The following is an 18324-nucleotide window of genomic DNA, read 5'->3' on the forward strand; positions in this document are numbered from 1 at the left end:
CTTCTTCTTCTTAATATTATTATTGTTTAATTATTAATTATTTATTTGCTATTATGATGTAATTTAGAATATAGAAATGCGATTTTTTAAATCTTCTAATAATCATTAAGTAATAAAAATTAATCATTTATGTCACAATATTATCATTCCCTACTGGTGGGATGGGATCAGCGAGGCAGAAGTTGGTGGTAAAGAACGCTATTACCTAACATAGGCAGCATAAAAGGGCATACCTAATGGTTGCCAAAAGACTTCTGGTTGTGAATTGAGCTTCACTGACTCATTGACTCGTATTGCACTCCTTTCACAATGGACATATGTTGACAACTAACTCTCCCTTGAATTGGGAGCGTTAAGGGAGGGGTAAGAAAATGGCTTGAGGCTTCACAACCGAATTTCACAAAAACAGCGGGTGAGATTATGATCTCTACCAGGCCTCACAGATGAAGTGTGTGAGATACAATGATATTAGGCATTACTGCATAAGCATGAGAAACATATAAAGCACAAGGACAACCACAGCAGTCAAAGTTGAGGTTTATAGAAAACCTAGCTTGTCTCAAGTCTGCTACAACTATGTGAACCACATGGTTGCAGCAGATGGCTGCCCCTCCCTAAGCCTGGTTCTGCTGGAGGTTTCTTCCTGTTAAAAGTGAGTTTTTCCTTCCCACTGTCTCCAAGTGTTAGCTCATAGGGGGTTGTCCGATTGTTGGGTTTTTTTTGTATTATTGTGGGTCTTTACCTTACAATATAAAGCACCTTGAGGTGACTTTGGTTTTGATGTGGTGCTATATGAATACAATTCCGTTGAACTGAATTTAATATGAAGTCACATAAGGTCTGTATAGTGTGGGTAGTAACATTTCCAGTGATAAAATTCCCCAGAGGATTCCACTTGTAGTGTGTCATTTAGTTATATACTATCATCAAGAGCTGAAAAAGAAAATGACAAATTGCAGATGTTTTTCCATAACTGTTGGATTTTTCAATTAGCAACTGTGCTCAAATGAGTTTGCTATATCAGACTCAATTAGCTCACAACAGTAACTGTATTTAAAAGTAGAAGCTGCCATTGGTTTAGTTCAGTGAAACCAAAGTGAAAGTCGATTAAAGTGCAATACCGTGATGACTCTAAAGGTGCGAACCCACCACCACCAAAAACACCCCCCAAACCCCAAACTCTCATCAAAATTTTTTTTACTTCACCACAGTCATCAACATTTTTCAATTAAATTACCTCCTTTTGATCAGTGGAGGATGTTTCTCCAATCAGGTTTCAGTCACTAGCTCCACTTTCTCATCATTCACATGAGAAATATGTGACAGCTCTGCAGCTTTACTGCAAGTCCGGTGTTCTGGGACAGTGTTACCCACAACCTTAAATCTGGGTCCTTGAAACTTTGACACAGCCCTTTTGGGAAGAATGACTGTCTTTCCACCAGTTTTTGGCCTTTTTGCAAGATAGTGTCTCATTTATTAAAACTAGATTACAAGTGTTAAGCTGACAGCCCAGTTCCTAAATTTGCTCCTGCTGTACCACCCAGCTCCAGTCTACTATCGAGGTTTAAGCACATGACAATAGGAGTAAGAATAAATCTTTTATTAAAAGCCAAGCATTTTTAATGACAAAGCCCACAGCACTTTAAACCATAAAACCACAGCTCTGGATGGTATATTTAGAATGGTAGTCAGACTATGGGGTCAAAATGGAAAACAAAGAGAAAGCCACTGTTTTTCAGGAATATCAAAAAGCTCAGCTGGTCCAGTCTCCCCGTCTAATGTAAGACAGGTTAAAGCTATATTTTGTCCTCCAGTACATGAGCAAGCATTCAACCTTTCTCATCTAGGACAAAAACATGCAGACCTATTTACATGTCAATGAAGGCCATGGATAAGGACTCTCTCTCTTTTTACTTCCCTTCCTGAAACCTCCACTCCTCACCGCATGCCCCTGCTATAAACTGGCACAGTGCATGTATTTATTTGGATGCCTAAAACGGCAAGGCTGCTTTATACTCATATGCTTTACATTGTGTTATAATTAAAAGATGTGCTGACCTGATTGGGAGCAGTATTATGACTTATCCCACCATATCATGACAGATAAATGTGGTTTTTTTGTCTATATGTAAAAAGCCACTCTCCTTTATGACAGCTGCCTTTGGTAGAAGATAAATACACAGGGACACAGGAAAGTGACAGCCCTTTGGCTATGTGGACTTCTGCAGTGCTGGCATGTCACACGATGGATACATAGACTTACTTTCAACATGACCGATATTGTAAGGCACCTGAAAAGAAATAAGTATATACTGACTTCAGTATAAGCTGGTGGCAGAGACAAAGCAACGACATGGAAACTCTGGGGAGCATCTGCTGAGAGTGGTTTTTTTAGTGCTGAAAAGGTCAAAAACTTTACTGGGGTAAATTTAAGCACGGGATGAAACTATAAATATGAAATTCATGAAACAAAAAAAAGAGTTGCATTTTTTCATATATATGTATATAACAGTAATAGGTCTGACTATTGATCTCTTTTTATTAGCTTGTCTGGTAGCAGTCCCACTCCCAGTGCTATTTCATAAAGTAATACATAGCATCAGCATTTCTCTGCTTTCTGCCAACAGAAATGGGAAACAGGTAGATTCAGTCACAGATCAGTCCCATAAAAATCAGCCAGTTGCAGACAAGGACTCTACATCTACTTTAAATGTAAAATACGTAATGCAGTGGGTACAACGTGTAAATAACAAGCTTATACTGTATAAATATACTACTCTTAGACTTGTTGTGTGCGTGAAAGTGTGTGTGCATGACAGATGAAGCCAGCCACACTTCCCGAGGCCTGCAAGCCTCGGGAAGTGTGAATTCTTCCTGTAGCTTGCAAGCCTGAAGTGAGAATGTAATTGGACGATATCAGATTATTGCCTTTCCTACACCAACTTTTCCTTGTATATTAAACCTTTTGAAAGGAATGCGAGGAGAGTGCGGTTGAGAGAAGACAGTTGATGTTAGAGCAATGAAGCTGGCGTTTTATCTCGAGACAGCCCAATAGTGAAGGTGAGGGAGGGAACAAATAGAGCTCAGTGTTCGCGCTTATTTGGGTTAAACTTTTACCAGAAGTTTTGCATCTCAAGGAATGGATGAAAATGCCAAAGTTTCATCGAATGGTTTTCTTTCCCCCTTTTCTTTGTCTCTTCCTTCTCTGTCGTGGCAGACGGCCCAGTGCATAAAGCGATGTGGCTTAGATGCTGGCAAAGGGAAACTATGGTCTCTTGGAAATATGCTCTCTGTTGACTCATTCTGTTAACCGCATTCTTCATCAGCAGCACAGCAGAGTCCTTCCACGTTGGTCATGAAGACAAAACATCGTCTTTTCTGGCCCAGTTAATAACACACCAATTTTTTCCCTCTCCCTTTTCTTTTTAACTATCTAGTTTAGGCTCTAACATTTTGGAGTGGTGGAAGAAAAGAAAAGGCAGTGGAAAATGAGGGGGAAGAGAGAGAAAGAGTGGCCTACAGTGCCGTTTCGATCCCCCTGGATTTATTTGTGTACATAACTCTTTCTCTTTCTGCCCCCCCTTCTCTTTCCCTCTGTCTCCTGCTTTCATTTGTTCCTGCTGCTCTGTGTCTCTAACACAAACACCCACATGGTACAACCACTATACAGCCTACAAATATTCAGATTGAAATATCTCGGTGCATTTGAGATTTAAAAAGAAAACACCAAAAAAATTAACTGGTCCACCCACGGACCTCACATATTCCACGTTTAATTATTCTATTCAGAGACCGAGAAGAGAGCTTCCGGCTGCATGAAGCTCATACCAAAACGCAGTCAACAACTGAAGGCAAATCCCAGAGAGAATCAGCACAGCACAGAGGTTTGAACTTGCTCACATACAACAAAGCCAAAAACGAATCCTGCTGAGACAAGTAGCGTCTTTAGCAGGCAGCCCATTTCATCACATTGCTATGTAACGCCCTTCACCCCTTAACCCCCTCACTCAGAAGAATAGACTGGAGTCCTATTCATCACTGACCACTGAGGCCCTAGTGAACAGCTCAAGAGCCAAGCGAAAAGCCAAGTCATAACAGAAAGCTGACAGGAAAAGCAAGTGACCGAACTCTCTTTTACATACGTGCCTCAACTTTCTTTCTTTTTTCCACTTAAAGTATCACTTCCATCATTTCTCCTCTTTTTTCCTCCCACTTACCATCCTGTGCCTCTGGATGATTGCTGGTGTCAGTGTCCATGTTAAATTCACAGAGCGATGAGTGCTCGGATCAACACACCCATATCCTGAGGCAAAGTTTACTCGATAACTCGGCTGCAACCGCTGGAACTACAACTGCAAGTCCTGTTTTATCTCCTCTGCCAGTGCCGTCTCTGCTCTGCCGTTCCCCCCCCTCCAATTCGGAGCTGCTGCCGCTGGTCTGGCCCCTGCAGCCTGCCAGCTCAGCTCAGGCTTCCACCGCTGTGTTACATCTGTCTGACTGAGCAACCTCTCTGGAGAGCAGGCAGAGAGAGAAAGAGAGAGAGAGCACAGAATGGGAGGGAGGAGAGAAAGAAGCAGTTTCCACATGGAGAGAGAGAGAGAGACAGATGCGGGTGGAGGGAGTGTTGGTAGTGTTTCCACTTTGATCAATATTACACTTTATATGTATTTTCTCTCATCATTAAAAAAGTAACAAGAAGTTTGTAATATCAGTAAAAAAGTACTTGCAGAAGAACTTCAAAGCTTATGAGTGGGCGCAAAACAGCACATTTAAGTTCAGAGTTCCTGCACAATTTAAAAAAGTCATACTGAATGTTTTTAAACATTACTTTAAGACCTACAAACATTCAAATTCCAATAAAATCAAGAAGTGTCAGAACTATGTGTAATATTATTGCCTCTACATAACTAACAATCTCCTTCTTCTTTCCACACATGACAGTAAAATTATAAAAATGTTTGTATGATCAGTGGTTTTAAAGATCTATGCTCATTAGGGGTTTTTCAACGTAAAGTTGGAATTTTGCATTTGTAAAACTCCTTATATATTTAATATTACAACCTCAACTTGGCAAGTGTATTTTATTTGAATAGGAACCAAATTCAGTTTTCACCGTTTTACATATTTAATCCTATTGCTGTTCTGTTTAGTTTGATTAAATCTATTTTGCATCATCATAATGAATGTTCTTAATGATCTACACATATCGCACTTGAGCCACCTCTCTCATGTTCGGTGTCACGTCTTTGCTGGATTTGTCCTAGTTCTTAAGGACTTTCAGATGCTGTAGATAGATTTTTTAAGTCTGCCACTTTCTCTCTTGCCCTCTAGTTGTCCAGCTTCTTCAATTTTTTAAGAACTTGCTGCACACCATGCTGAGATATGCCATATTTTTGCACAAACAACAGCTGTTTGAGAATCATCCATCCATCTGTCCATCCATCCTCTTCTGTTAATCCAATTCAGGGTCACGGGGGTGTGTGGAGCATAACCCAGCTACCATAGAGTGAGAGGCGGGGTACACTTTGGGCAGGCTGATTGGTCAAGACCACTTTAAAAAGAAATTACAAGAAAGTCTTGATCCTAAAAAAAATTTTGATGTGGGTGGGGGTTGTGGTTGTAATGAGTAGTTATTTGGGTTACTGTTGTCTTCCTTTCAGGTTGAACCAGTTTGGCAACTGTCAGCTGACCTTTGGAATCAACAAGGCAAATTCTGTGCTCACTGGATATTTTCTCTTTTCCGGACCATTCTCTGCACACACTAGCTATGCTTTCAGTAGATCATCAGTTTCTGAAATACTCAGACCAGCCCGTCAGGCACCAACAAGCGTGGCAGATTCAAAGTCACTTAAATCACCTTATTTTCCATTATAATGTTCGAGTTGAAATTCAGCAGATTGTGTTGACCCTGTCTACATGCCTAAATGCACTGAGTTGCTGGCATGCGATTGGCTGGTTTTATATTTGCATTTCAAAGCAGATGAACAGATGTACAAAGTGGCCGTTGAGTGTACATGAACCTATTTCTATTGCAGAAATAGGTTAGTGTACAGCAACAGGATGAGTCAGCACCTACACTGCAATTGTTTCTGTTCAATCCTTTCAGCATAGTAATTCAACCAAATGGAGCCATTAATCTCTGTATATACAGCACTTGAGCTTATCTAGCTTATATAGCTATAGGTTAAAAAAATAGAGAGAGAGATAGCTGATCTAAAATAAGATGAGCTATATCTCCACAATTTTTCAGATGGTTTTTATTTTAAGGCAAAATAATCAAATACCGATCAGCCCAATGTCAAGTGGCACAATGTGAAGAACACTGTCACTTTTAGTTAATAGTAGCTAATTGTAATTAGACACTCTGTGAAGAAAAATGACTTGAGGGACTTAGAACACATGTGATTCAGTATTTGGGCTGTAAGGCTTGTATAAATCATTCAGCAGCCTTTGGTCAGTTATGTGGTTCTACTTAATCCTATCTAAATGTTACAGCTTACAGCAAGAAAAAAGGAGGAAAATAGGGCAGCATGTGCCCAAGAACCAAAAGTTGAGAACTCTTCTGAGGCTAAAACTTTCACCTCTATGAAATTAAGCTCAGTTGTTCTGGTGGGAGCATAACAAGGCTCTCGCTCTTATGGGTGTTTGTGCAGAAAACTCGACGAGTTCAAAAGAATAGAGGCGGCAGCCACTCGCTATTCAGTCTGAGGATGAGATGAGACCGCTCTCTGATTTGTGTTAGATTCCTATTCATCAAAGTGAAGTTTTTATTCATCACACTGCTTGTTTAGAGCCCGTGTCACACAAGGACAAGAGCGGTAGGAACCTATGCCAATGAATAATTTAGTAAAAAATAGACGGTGAGAGTGTTTGTAGTGTTGTGATGTGGATCAAGATTAGAAAATGCTACAGGTGCAAAACACGCACACGCACACGCACACACAGACACACACACACACAGACACACACACACACACACACACACAAAATCCAGCTTTAAAGGTTACACACTGATTAAAGCACATATTACTACTTGCTTTAGGAATACATTTAGAAACCCTTGTGTCAGTTTAGGTTTTTGAAGTGATCATTTTTTTTTTCTTTTTGCTCCTGTACCAGTGAACAAGAGTCATTTACTATTAGTTTTCACTTAGTTTTGGAGACCATCATGTTTCTGCTGCAAATCTGCACTCGATAAGGTAACATAAGTTTTTTTTTTATCATGACTCGTTGGACTTAGATTGAAAGACTTAGATCGGTTTTGCAGTAGTAGCCATTTAATGGGTTAAGAAAATTATGTTTTGGATCTAAAATGTAAATTGCAGTTGATTGCCAGTACAAGAAAATTACTGGCAGTTTTTTTTGTATACTTTATTAATCCCTGTAGGGAAATTACTCTCTGCATTTAACCAATTCACTCAGAGAAGCAGTGGGCAGGCACCAATTCAGCGCCCGGGGAGCAGTGTGTAGGGATGGTACCTTGCTCAGGGGTACCTCATGGTAGCCTTTCGATGGATTTATTTTTAATACTATGCTCTGTTTCATTAGGATTAATAATCTAATAATGGCATTTTTTAATAAGAGCAGACATAATGACACATTGTGTATATCTGTTCCCTTTCACTCAATTAAGACTTACAACATACCGTATAGGATATCATGGACACGCATACTATATGCTCTATATGCTCTCATGCCTCTACTTCAGGGAAGAGAGGTTATAACTATTCATTTCAACTTTTATAGTAACAAAATGATTGGCATGGTTGCTAAAATGCTACCTCTTGCTAGTTGCAAGAGGGCTTGTTGACAAAGTAGACACACAAATGCTACATAGCCCTGCAGATGACAGGGCACATGTCCGGCTTGGAAAAGATGCTGGCCAAAAGACAAGTGGCCCTGGTAGCTAATGGATTTTCAAGAGCAATAGATTAGTTGAGCGTGACCAAATATAGTCACATCTATACTCTAAATGTAGTCAAACAAGATTATGACAAGAAAAGGAGGGCAATGCTAGTCATTTATTTTGGTGTAAATGTTTTGGCTATCGTATTAATGCCACGCCATTACCAATCTATATTTAAATTATACACTTACACCAGGGGTGTCCAACTCCAGGCCTCAAGGGCCGGTGTCCTGCAGGTTTTAGATAGCATCCTGGGTCAACACACCTGAATCAAATGATTAGTTCATTACCAGGCCTCTGGAGAACTTCAAGACATGTTGAGGAGGTCATTTAGCCATTTAAGGACACATCTTGATACCCTTGAGGCCTGGAGTTGGATACCCCTAGTTTACACTCCTAATATTAACTTTATCATAACTCGCAAGCTACAAAAAGTCAGGCGCTCACACATACGCAGATCAACAACATGTAACAATAACTTTATTGTATATTAAGTCAGTACTGGTAATGACATGTACATAACTATTTCTACTGCTAGAAAGAGCATCTGGAGTCTTATTAAAGACTTTATAGTGAGTCTTATAAGTGATATCCACTAATCATCAGAGGAATCACTTAAACTTAAATCAAATATGTAAAAACTACAAAACACTTGTCAGCATATAAACAAAAAAAATATTTGCTATGGCATTGTTTCAGCTAGCACGGTGTTGTGGTTTGCGCTCACAGTTGGAAACTGCTCACTTTCTGTGTGGTTTGCAAGTCATGCCTGCTTAGGCTCTCTGCTGTTCTTTCCTACAATCCAGACACATGCATGTTAGGTTAACTGATGACTCTAAATTGACTATAGGTGTGAATAATTGTGTAAGGTGTTCCTGGCCTCTGTGACAGTGAGGATAGGCTCCAGTCTGCATTCAAAATGGATAGATCCAACTGTATCAAGTTATCTTTACAGTCAAATTGTGTGTAATATGGCAATTCTATTAAAGAATAACAAGATAAATGTGCCTACATACTCTCAAGGTAAAAGAAGACTATAAAGAATGAGGCTACATTTTAACTTCTGACATAATAACTGCTGCATTAATATAGTATTAATGTATTGTAATGTATTCTACCTAACGCTCAGAATAGATTATGTTGACTATCGAAATGCGAATCAGCAGTTCTGAAACTGTGTTACATAATCATCATGGAAAATGTTTGTGATTGTCACTGGCAGAGTTGCAACGGTACCCTGTAATTATGGGAGAAGTCAACAGACTATTTATTCGTTTAGCCTCCATCTCTTCCCAAACAAAATCAACCTAATCACAGAGATGCCGTGTAATCAAGTGTCTTCTGCTGATTTCCCATTATCATGTCATCGCTCGAATCAATCGGAATGGATGGCAAAAAAAAAATGGGAAACACATGTTGCAGAAGAAAATATTATGGCATTCTGGGTTGTCAGTTCATTTAGAATGAATGTGGTCGTAACATTGAGACTGACAGAAAGACCTTTCTGCTTGTCACATTATCTAACTCTCATTATTCTAACATAACAATAATGCGGCCTTACTTGGGCGGTAAAGGTTAACGATATGAGTCAATAACAGAATGCAAGAAGGAAGAAAAATGTAAAATATTTAACCTCTTAAGCCCCAAGCCTACCTGATCTCCTGCTTTTTGCCCCCGTATCAGGGGGCGTTGGGGCTTAAGAGGTTAAGACATTTTAGCTGAGAATACAAAATAAATGAAGACATTTGTAATTCATGCTTTTTTTTTTGTACTTTTTAAAAGTTGTTTCCACTAGTGATGGTTTAACAGTGCAGTCGTTTCTATGACCCCTCACAAAAATAAGCATAAGCTTATATTTAGCACACTAATTGGGTTCAATCTATATGTACCAGCTATATGTATCAGCTCACAAGCCGACAGACAGCAGCCACATTTATTCCAAATAAGCAGAAATACTGACTCACAAACATAGAAATAGACTCTTTCAAAAACCTCACGGCAAGAAAAACTACCTAGATTTTGGAATGCTACCTAGATTAGGAATTGGATTTGGAAAACTACGTAGATTAGTGGAATCCTTCACTGCGCACATCAACGCTGTGGATAAAAACATCAAGTTCACCAGGGAAGACACAAAGGACGACTGTTTGCCTTTCCTGGACTGCGCTGTGCACATTGAAGAGAATGGCAACCTCAACATCGAAGTTTACCGGAAGCCCACACACACGGACCAGTACCTCCTGTTTGACTCCCATCACCCTCTGGAACACAAACTTGGAGTAATTAGGACCCTACACCACCGGGCAGAACATGTTCCCTCTAAGCCGGAAGGGAAAAAGAAGGAACACACACATGTAAAGGAAGCACTCAAAACGTGCGGCTATCCTAAATGGGCATTCTTAAAGTCAGCAAAGAGGCACAGAAAAGAAGATCAGACACCAGCGAGGGAGGATAAGAAGGACAGACGCAACAACATTGTCATCCCCTATGTAGCCGGTGTATCAGAGAAACTCAGGAGGGTTTTCTCCAAGCATGACATCCCGGTGTACTTCAGACCCAGCAACACACTCAGACAAAAACTGGTTCACCCGAAAGACAAAACGGCAAAACACAGACTTAACAATGTGGTGTATGCCGTACAGTGCAGCGAGGAATGCCCAGACCTCTACATTGGAGAGACCAAACAGCCACTTCACAAGCGCATGGCACAACACAGAAGAGCGACCTCCACAGGACAAGACTCAGCTGTCCATCTGCATCTTAAGGATAAAGGACACTCTTTCGAGGATGCCAATGTTCACATTTTGGACAGAGAGGACAGATGGTTTGAAAGAGGAGTGAAAGAAGCCATCTATGTCCACTGTGAGCGACCATCTTTGAACAGAGGCGGTGGTTTACGACACCAACTCTCTGCCATCTATAATCCAGTTTTGAGATCCCTTCCCAGACGCCTTAACGCCCACTCACACCCTGGGCCATCTGACCTCAGGAATTCGCATGATAAGGTGGGGCCAGGTTTCACAATGAACTCACCCGAAACTCTGGCTGATTGGGACCCACACCCAGTTCCACACCTTGGCTCAGGCGATTAGAGGATCATCAGGGGGTCCTTTTGTCCCTCTGTGGGGGGACACTCCCACTAGGTTTATATCTGGGACTCTCCACCATTTGACCTTAGAACTGAAGAAGCTTCTCGGATGAGAGGTGAAACGTCTTCAAGTAACTTAAAGAAGTCCAGACGCTTTTCTTTGCAAGCTCCTTTGACTACGATGACCTGGATGACTGAGAACCTTCACAGACATATTGCCGTACATTTTGGGAGGAACACCCTTCAACTGGTGCGGGAGTATGAAAGGGAATCGAGGAAACTAGCGGATTATAGGAACCATCTCCGTTTCAACCTAAGATGCAGACAAACCAGAGTTGTTCCTAAGAGCCTGCGCCTTGGATCCACTGTCAGGGGATACAGAGCAGACTTGATTCTACAGAGAGCGCAAAATCACCTTTTAAGTGAAAGGATAAGACAGGTCCATTTCACTATAGATGCCCTCCAGATCAAGATCAGCCAGACTCTGCAGGAACTGGAAACTCTTCTACCCTCTCCAATCTTAGAAGAGGTTTACAAGTTTGTGGACAAGGCTCAGCGGGCCCAACACTCGAAAGGAAAAGAAAGACAACGCAGGAAATTTCACACCTTGCTTTCAAAAACACACACTCCTCATTCTGAATCTGAACCTACACAACCCATAGAAGAAAACACACCTGAAGACAGTCAGGAGAAATGGGTTAAGAACTTTTCAGACAGGAATCTCACGGAACCTGAAAAGAGAGTATTAGCCAAAGGTCTCAATTTTGCCATTTCTCCACAACAGTTGCCCATAGTGGACCTCATCACAGCCACAGAATCTGCCATACGGATTAATAAATTATCACAGACAGAAGCAGAGCAAATCAGGATGAAAGTCTCAGCCACCCTCTCCAGTGCCAAAGTCCCTCCGTCCAACCTCACAATACAGGAAAAGAAGGCCGTCGCTTCCCTGAGCAAAGACCACAACATCACTGTTTTACCAGCGGATAAGGGAAGATGCACCGTGGTCCTAAACACTACAGATTACCATACAAAGATCACTACTCTCCTCAGTGACAACAATACCTACGAAGCCTTAAAGTGAGACCCCACAAGCAGCTACAAAAAGAAAGTTATAGCTTGCCTTCAAGACTTGGAAAAGGACAAAATCATTGACCGCCTTACTTATCACCGCCTTTACCCAGGGGATGCCATACCCTGCATTTACGGACTTCCAAAAATCCACAAGGAAGCTGTCCCACTCAGACCCATAGTCAGTAGCATAAACTCAGCCACTTATAACATTGCAAAACACCTTGCTACCATCCTTGCTCCTCTCGTGGGGAACACCCCACACCACATCAAGAACTCCACCGACTTCACTGACAAGGTCCAGAAACTTACCCTGGATCCAGATGAAACCATGGTGTCCTTTGATGTAGTCTCTCTCTTCACGTGCATACCCACCACGGAGGCAGTGGAGACTGTCAGAAAACGACTACAAGAAGACAGCTCCTTGGAGGACAGGACCAACTTCACACCCGATCAGATTTGCACACTGTTAGACCTCTGCCTCACCACTACATATTTCAAATACAACGAAGGCTATTACAGACAAAAACATGGCTGTGCCATGGGCTCCCCCGTGTCACCTATTGTAGCCAACCTTTACATGGAGGAAGTGGAAAGGAAGGCTCTTGGCTCTTTCAAAGGAAGAGTACCCAGCCACTGGTACAGATATGTAGACGACACCTGGGTCAAAATCAAGACACAAGAAGTGGAATCCTTCACTGCGCACATCAATGCTGTGGATAAAAACATCAAGTTCACCAGGGAAGACACAAAGGACGACTGTTTGCCTTTCCTGGACTGCGCTGTGCACATTGAAGAGAATGGCAACCTCAACATCGAAGTTTACCGGAAGCCCACACACACGGACCAGTACCTCCTGTTTGACTCCCATCACCCTCTGGAACACAAACTTGGAGTAATTAGGACCCTACACCACCGGGCAGAACATGTTCCCTCTAAGCCTGAAGGGAAAAAGAAGGAACACACACATGTAAAGGAAGCACTCAAAACGTGCGGCTATCCTAAATGGGCGTTCTTAAAGTCAGCAAAGAGGCACAGAAAAGAAGATCAGACACCAGCGAGGGAGGATAAGAAGGACAGACGCAACAACATTGTCATCCCCTATGTAGCCGGTGTATCAGAGAAACTCAGGAGGGTTTTCTCCAAGCATGACATCCCGGTGTACTTCAGACCCAGCAACACACTCAGACAAAAACTGGTTCACCCGAAAGACAAAACGGCAAAACACAGACTTAACAATGTGGTGTATGCTGTACAGTGCAGCGAGGAATGCCCAGACCTCTACATTGGAGAGACCAAACAGCCACTTCACAAGCGCATGGCACAACACAGAAGAGCCACCTCCACAGGACAAGACTCAGCGGTCCATCTGCATCTTAAAGATAAAGGACACTCTTTCGAGGATGCCAATGTTCACATTTTGGACAGAGAGGACAGATGGTTTGAAAGAGGAGTGAAAGAAGCCATCTATGTCCACTGTGAGCGACCATCTTTGAACAGAGGCGGTGGTTTACGACACCAACTCTCTGCCATCTATAATCCAGTTTTGAGATCCCTTCCCAGACGCCTTAACGCCCACTCACACCCTGGGCCATCTGACCTCAGGAATTCGCATGATAAGGTGGGGCCAGGTTTCACAATAAACTCACCCGAAACTCTGGCTGATTGGGACCCACACCCAGTTCCACACCTTGGCTCAGGCGATTAGAGGATCATCAGGGGGTCCTTTTGTCCCTCTGTGGGGGGACACTCCCACTAGGTTTATATCTGGGACTCTCCACCATTTGACCTTAGAACTGAAGAAGCTTCTCGGATGAGAGGTGAAACGTCTTCAAGTAACTTAAAGAAGTCCAGACGCTTTTCTTTGCAAGCTCCTTTGACTACGATGACCTGGATGACTGAGAACCTTCACAGACATACCTAGATTTTTGTTTGTGCCACAGTGCTTAGAAGAAATGCTGCTACAAATAAAAGCAAGTGCATGCTGAAAGAAACAGTACTCTCATAGTAGCTGTGGTAAAAAAACGAAGATGGAAATAAACAAGGTAATATTCACCGAAACAAAATGTAATGTAAATAGAATCATCTCTTCAGAGGAAAAACAAAGGTCCGCATTAGATACGGAGACAAGCTTCAGGTGTTTAGGGTGTACATTTGATGCAGTCCCACTATAAAAAGTAAAGAATGTGAGCAATACTACTCGAACAACATGACACACATGTGAGAGCACAGTTACTACATGCAAACAGTTGCAGGTTCCCTATCAGCGAAGTGGAGATATTGGCAAATTTCCAAACAAATCCATAAAAGCTGATAAAACAAGTAAACCAGAGCCACTCACCACTAAAATGACAACATGTTGACTCATCTGCACTCATCTGCAGCCCACCCTTGCCCATGTAAAACTGACTTGGTCTGGGAAAGTAGAGTTAGATGTTAAAATGAGCTAATGGCGCCCTCTGATGGTGATGGTTGGTGAAAGCTGTAAATTCCACTCCAAATCAAAAAAGCCTTAAACTCCAGCCAGATTTACTAAACAGGGTGCACCAGCATGTGAGTGCAATCCGCAAAGTTTTTTAAAAAAAAGTTTGTTTTAAAACATGTATTTCAGTAATAAGCGTAATAAATAAATAAATAATAAAATCAGTTCACCTTCGAGAAGGGAACTCTCAAAAATGCATATGCAACAGTCTCTTGAGGTCTCATCCCTTGCACACAATCTTGTAACTGTGATGTCGTTGTAAATACTTGTAAAAATACACATCTCTAAATCTTTCCCTAAAACTAAAACAGATAGACTAAAACAGATAAACTAAAAACTTGAGCATAAAGCATGTGCAGCAATCATGGAGTCGGCGCTTGTCATCCAAAAGCACCATAGTAGCGCTGGCTCCACACCGGCACAGCATCGGTTGGAAAGCTGGTAGTGGCGTCTCATTTGGACTGATCGCAACACAACCACAGACTACGACAGCTTTCAGTGACACCACTGTCTACACATGTACCTTTAAAAAAGAATTCAACACACTATTATCACATTTTCATAAAAGCAAGAGGAAAAAGTCCAGTGTAACTGCAGCACTTGGAAAGAATTGTTCCCTATCTCTCTTAGCCGTTAACATGAGACCGCACAAGTGCAGAGAAGTGCTACAAAGCAGCAAGCTCTCCATCTAGTGGATATACAGTGGAAGAAAATAATTTTCTAAGTCTCTAAGCAGCACAAGACCCAGTTGCCTCAATTAGTTATGCGACTGTTTATATCACAAAGAAAGCACTTCTCAAGATAAGTTGAGCACCAAAATTCTGCAGCTTTGGAGATAGAGGACTGGATCTAAATAAAAAAAAAAACTCATCAAAAGTCTCTATTCTTAACATATTAACAGAATTATCAATCACTCTACTTTAAGTGAATGCCTTTTAGAAAGCAACAGGAGTATTATTAATAAGTGCATGTTTATGAAAGCATATGCGTGTATCCTCGGGCAACTCACTGCTCTCAGTGGACAGCTGGCTGTGGAATTCTGGAAACTGTGTTTCCACCGGGACGCTGATGGTGCGACGCAGGAGATGTCCCCTGGATGACGCAGAGCGCCTCTGCTGCAAAAGCAAGAAATGCATCTAGCTGAGAATAAGAGTGATTCAAGGGGACACAGATGCAGAGCAAATAATTCAAGACAGATACAATCCTCAATAAATTCAAGTGAAAAAAAAAAATCAATAAAATAAAACACAGAAGAATGGCTAAATAAATGGTGGTGTTAAAAAACCAAACCAAAAAACTAATGAATTACACAGACAGGCGTCACTGAGTCTCCTTATCTGTTGCTGTGGATATTCTGGTCACCATCTTTAATGCCATGCTAAGTCATCAGCACACAATAGCTGTAGCGGTCCTGATAAATTAGCAGTCATTGACTAAAACAGAGCAGGCATTAGTGGCACATCAGTCAGTGTCTGATCATATCATCAGACTGCTTGCATACCAAATGTTTGGCACCAAACAATTGGTCAGACAAAGGAAGAAAAGAATGGTTGCGGTGAGAAAAGTGGTGAGCTGGGGGAAGAAAAAGAAAACAAGAGAGACAGAAAGGGCCTGTTGTCCTCGAAGTGGAGTGATAATGGCTTATCGAACATCCTCACACCTCTCAACTCAATACAGCACCCTGTCTGTCTGCTTTTCTGTTCCCGTGTTTCGTGTCCATCTGTTTATCTCTCTTTCTCTCTCCGAGTTCCTCTCTGAGTCTCTCCCTCTCTTTGCCTCGTGGGACTCGAGTTTTAAGGACAGCTCGAACTGACAGCATCAGTGATAGTGTCTGGTGGCAATAATGACTTTGCAATATTGGCTGTAACTTGAAGCACGTTTCTCTGACACAGTCTGCAGTCTTACTTGTGCTACAGTACTGCAGATTCTAGAACACCAGTTTTAAGCAGCGACTGGAGTAAAATCTGCGGCTTTGTTGTGATAATCAATTATTTAAATCATCTTAATCACCCTCTTATCAAGCTTCTTAATTTTTCAAGCTCAGTGACAGTGTAATAATTTATCTGAAGAGTGAGCGTACTCTGCATTCGGATGCCTAAAATATTGAAAGACTAGAGATGAGATTTTACATAACCTGTGCTTCCTTTGCTCTACTAAGGTCTTAACCTGAAACACACTCTCCCAATTGAGGTATTTTCCCCCCAGTCAATTACAGATCTCGTAGCTAATGGCTAGTAATGGCACAGAAGCATAAAAGGTCACCTGATTAAACAGGGAAATCAGTGTAAGAAATGCTAATAAAGCACTGCGAGCACTGATTTGATAACCCCCCTCCCCCTCTGGCATGCTAACTTGTTGAATTTGTGTCTTGGGCTTTTTTTTTTTTAAACATTTTTTTATACCAGTATAAAAGTTCTCATTGTTATTAATTGAGAACCCCTTTCATGGGCAGTACTGTGCATCTTAGAATTATACACTCACAGCCACTTCTATAGGTACACCTGTTTGATCGCTTGGTAATGCAAATGTCTAATTGACCAGTTACATGCATTTAGGCAGCAACTCTGTGGATTTAGGTATGTAGACACGGTCAAGGCAACCTGCTGAAGTTTAAGCTGATGATCAGAATGGGGAAGAAAAGTGACTGAATGTGGCGTGAATGTTGGTGTCAGATAGGCTGGTCTGAGTATTTGACAAACTGCTTATCTGCTGGTATTTTCCCACACAACCATCTCTAGAGTTCACAGGGAATGGTCCAGAAAAGACTAAATGTCCAGTAAGCAGCAGTTCTCTGGCTGGAATTGTCGTGTTGGTGCCAGAGGAGAATGGCAAGACTGTTTCAAGCTGATAGAATGGCAACAGTTAACTCAAATAACCACTCTCTATAACAAAGGTATGCAGAAGAGCATCTCTGAATACGCTTCTGCTGCAGAAGATCACACTGGGTGCAATTCCTGTGAAATGGAGAGAAATGGAAAACATGAGCACAGTGCAATCATTGTCACCAGATTCCAATCCAGTAGGTCACCTTTGGGATGGCATGGAGCAGGAGTTTGTATTACGATTGTATTACGGTTCTGAAGACAGAAGGGAGCCCAAAACGGTACTTGATGGTACAAGGTACAAGATGTGACTAATGATGTAGTGTAGTGTAGATTTAGTGTAATGACTCAGTGGACCACAGTGTGCTCTATAGACCCAAGGAAGGCTTCACAACAAGCTTGGATAGTATAGACTGTAGAAAGCTTTCAGATTTCACAACTTCGTTTCAGTTTTACCACCTACAGTTCGCAGTGCAGCCCTCAAAAATTTAAAACGCCTGACAAATTTAAGACTGGTATCCACTCAGCTTTGCCTCTTTTTGCCTGCTGTTTGTTTCTAATTTGTCATGTGTTAAGGAAGAAACAAATTGGCTTTACAAATCACAAAGGACTTGCATGGATTACGCGAGCATCGGCTGTCGTCACGCTATGTTTTTCACATCTTTCTCTTAACGGTTTGCAACGCACAAATAAGGAAGAGGATCAGGCGTAAAAAGACAGGACTGATGAAAGCAGAGATTAAGTGAACCGAACAAGACAGAAAAACAGAATACGAAAAAAGATGAAACAAAAAGTCAGAAACAAAAACAATAAAGAAAAGCGAGTATTTACCAAAAGCCCTACAGCAAACATCATCACAGCAAAGAAAACAATCAAAACTTTTGTTCAAAGACTTTGAGTCTCGCTGTACTTCTACGCATTGATTACTTTTTTTCTTTTCACTTCCACATTTTTC

At 41.5% G+C, this 18324-nt stretch overlaps 1 protein-coding gene across 5 annotated transcripts in view; it reads right to left on the minus strand.

Annotated features, from left to right (window-relative positions):
- Positions 1-18324, minus strand: part of dab2ipb (DAB2 interacting protein b) — a 209580-nt gene that overhangs the window by 156838 nt on the left and 34418 nt on the right. For 4 of the 5 annotated variants that reach the window (XM_085168636.1, XM_085168635.1, XM_085168637.1 and 1 more), the window contains exon 3: positions 15557-15662. In XM_085168636.1, coding sequence (XP_085024762.1) covers positions 15557-15662 — 106 coding nt within the window. Of the gene's footprint in view, positions 1-4217; positions 4746-15556; positions 15663-18324 lie in introns of those variants that run through there. The other variant, XM_085168640.1, reaches the window with a different exon arrangement.

The sequence above is a fragment of the Neolamprologus multifasciatus genome, chromosome 7 (assembly GCF_963576455.1).
Source record: "Neolamprologus multifasciatus chromosome 7, fNeoMul1.2, whole genome shotgun sequence".
Classification (NCBI taxonomy): domain Eukaryota; kingdom Metazoa; phylum Chordata; class Actinopteri; order Cichliformes; family Cichlidae; genus Neolamprologus; species Neolamprologus multifasciatus.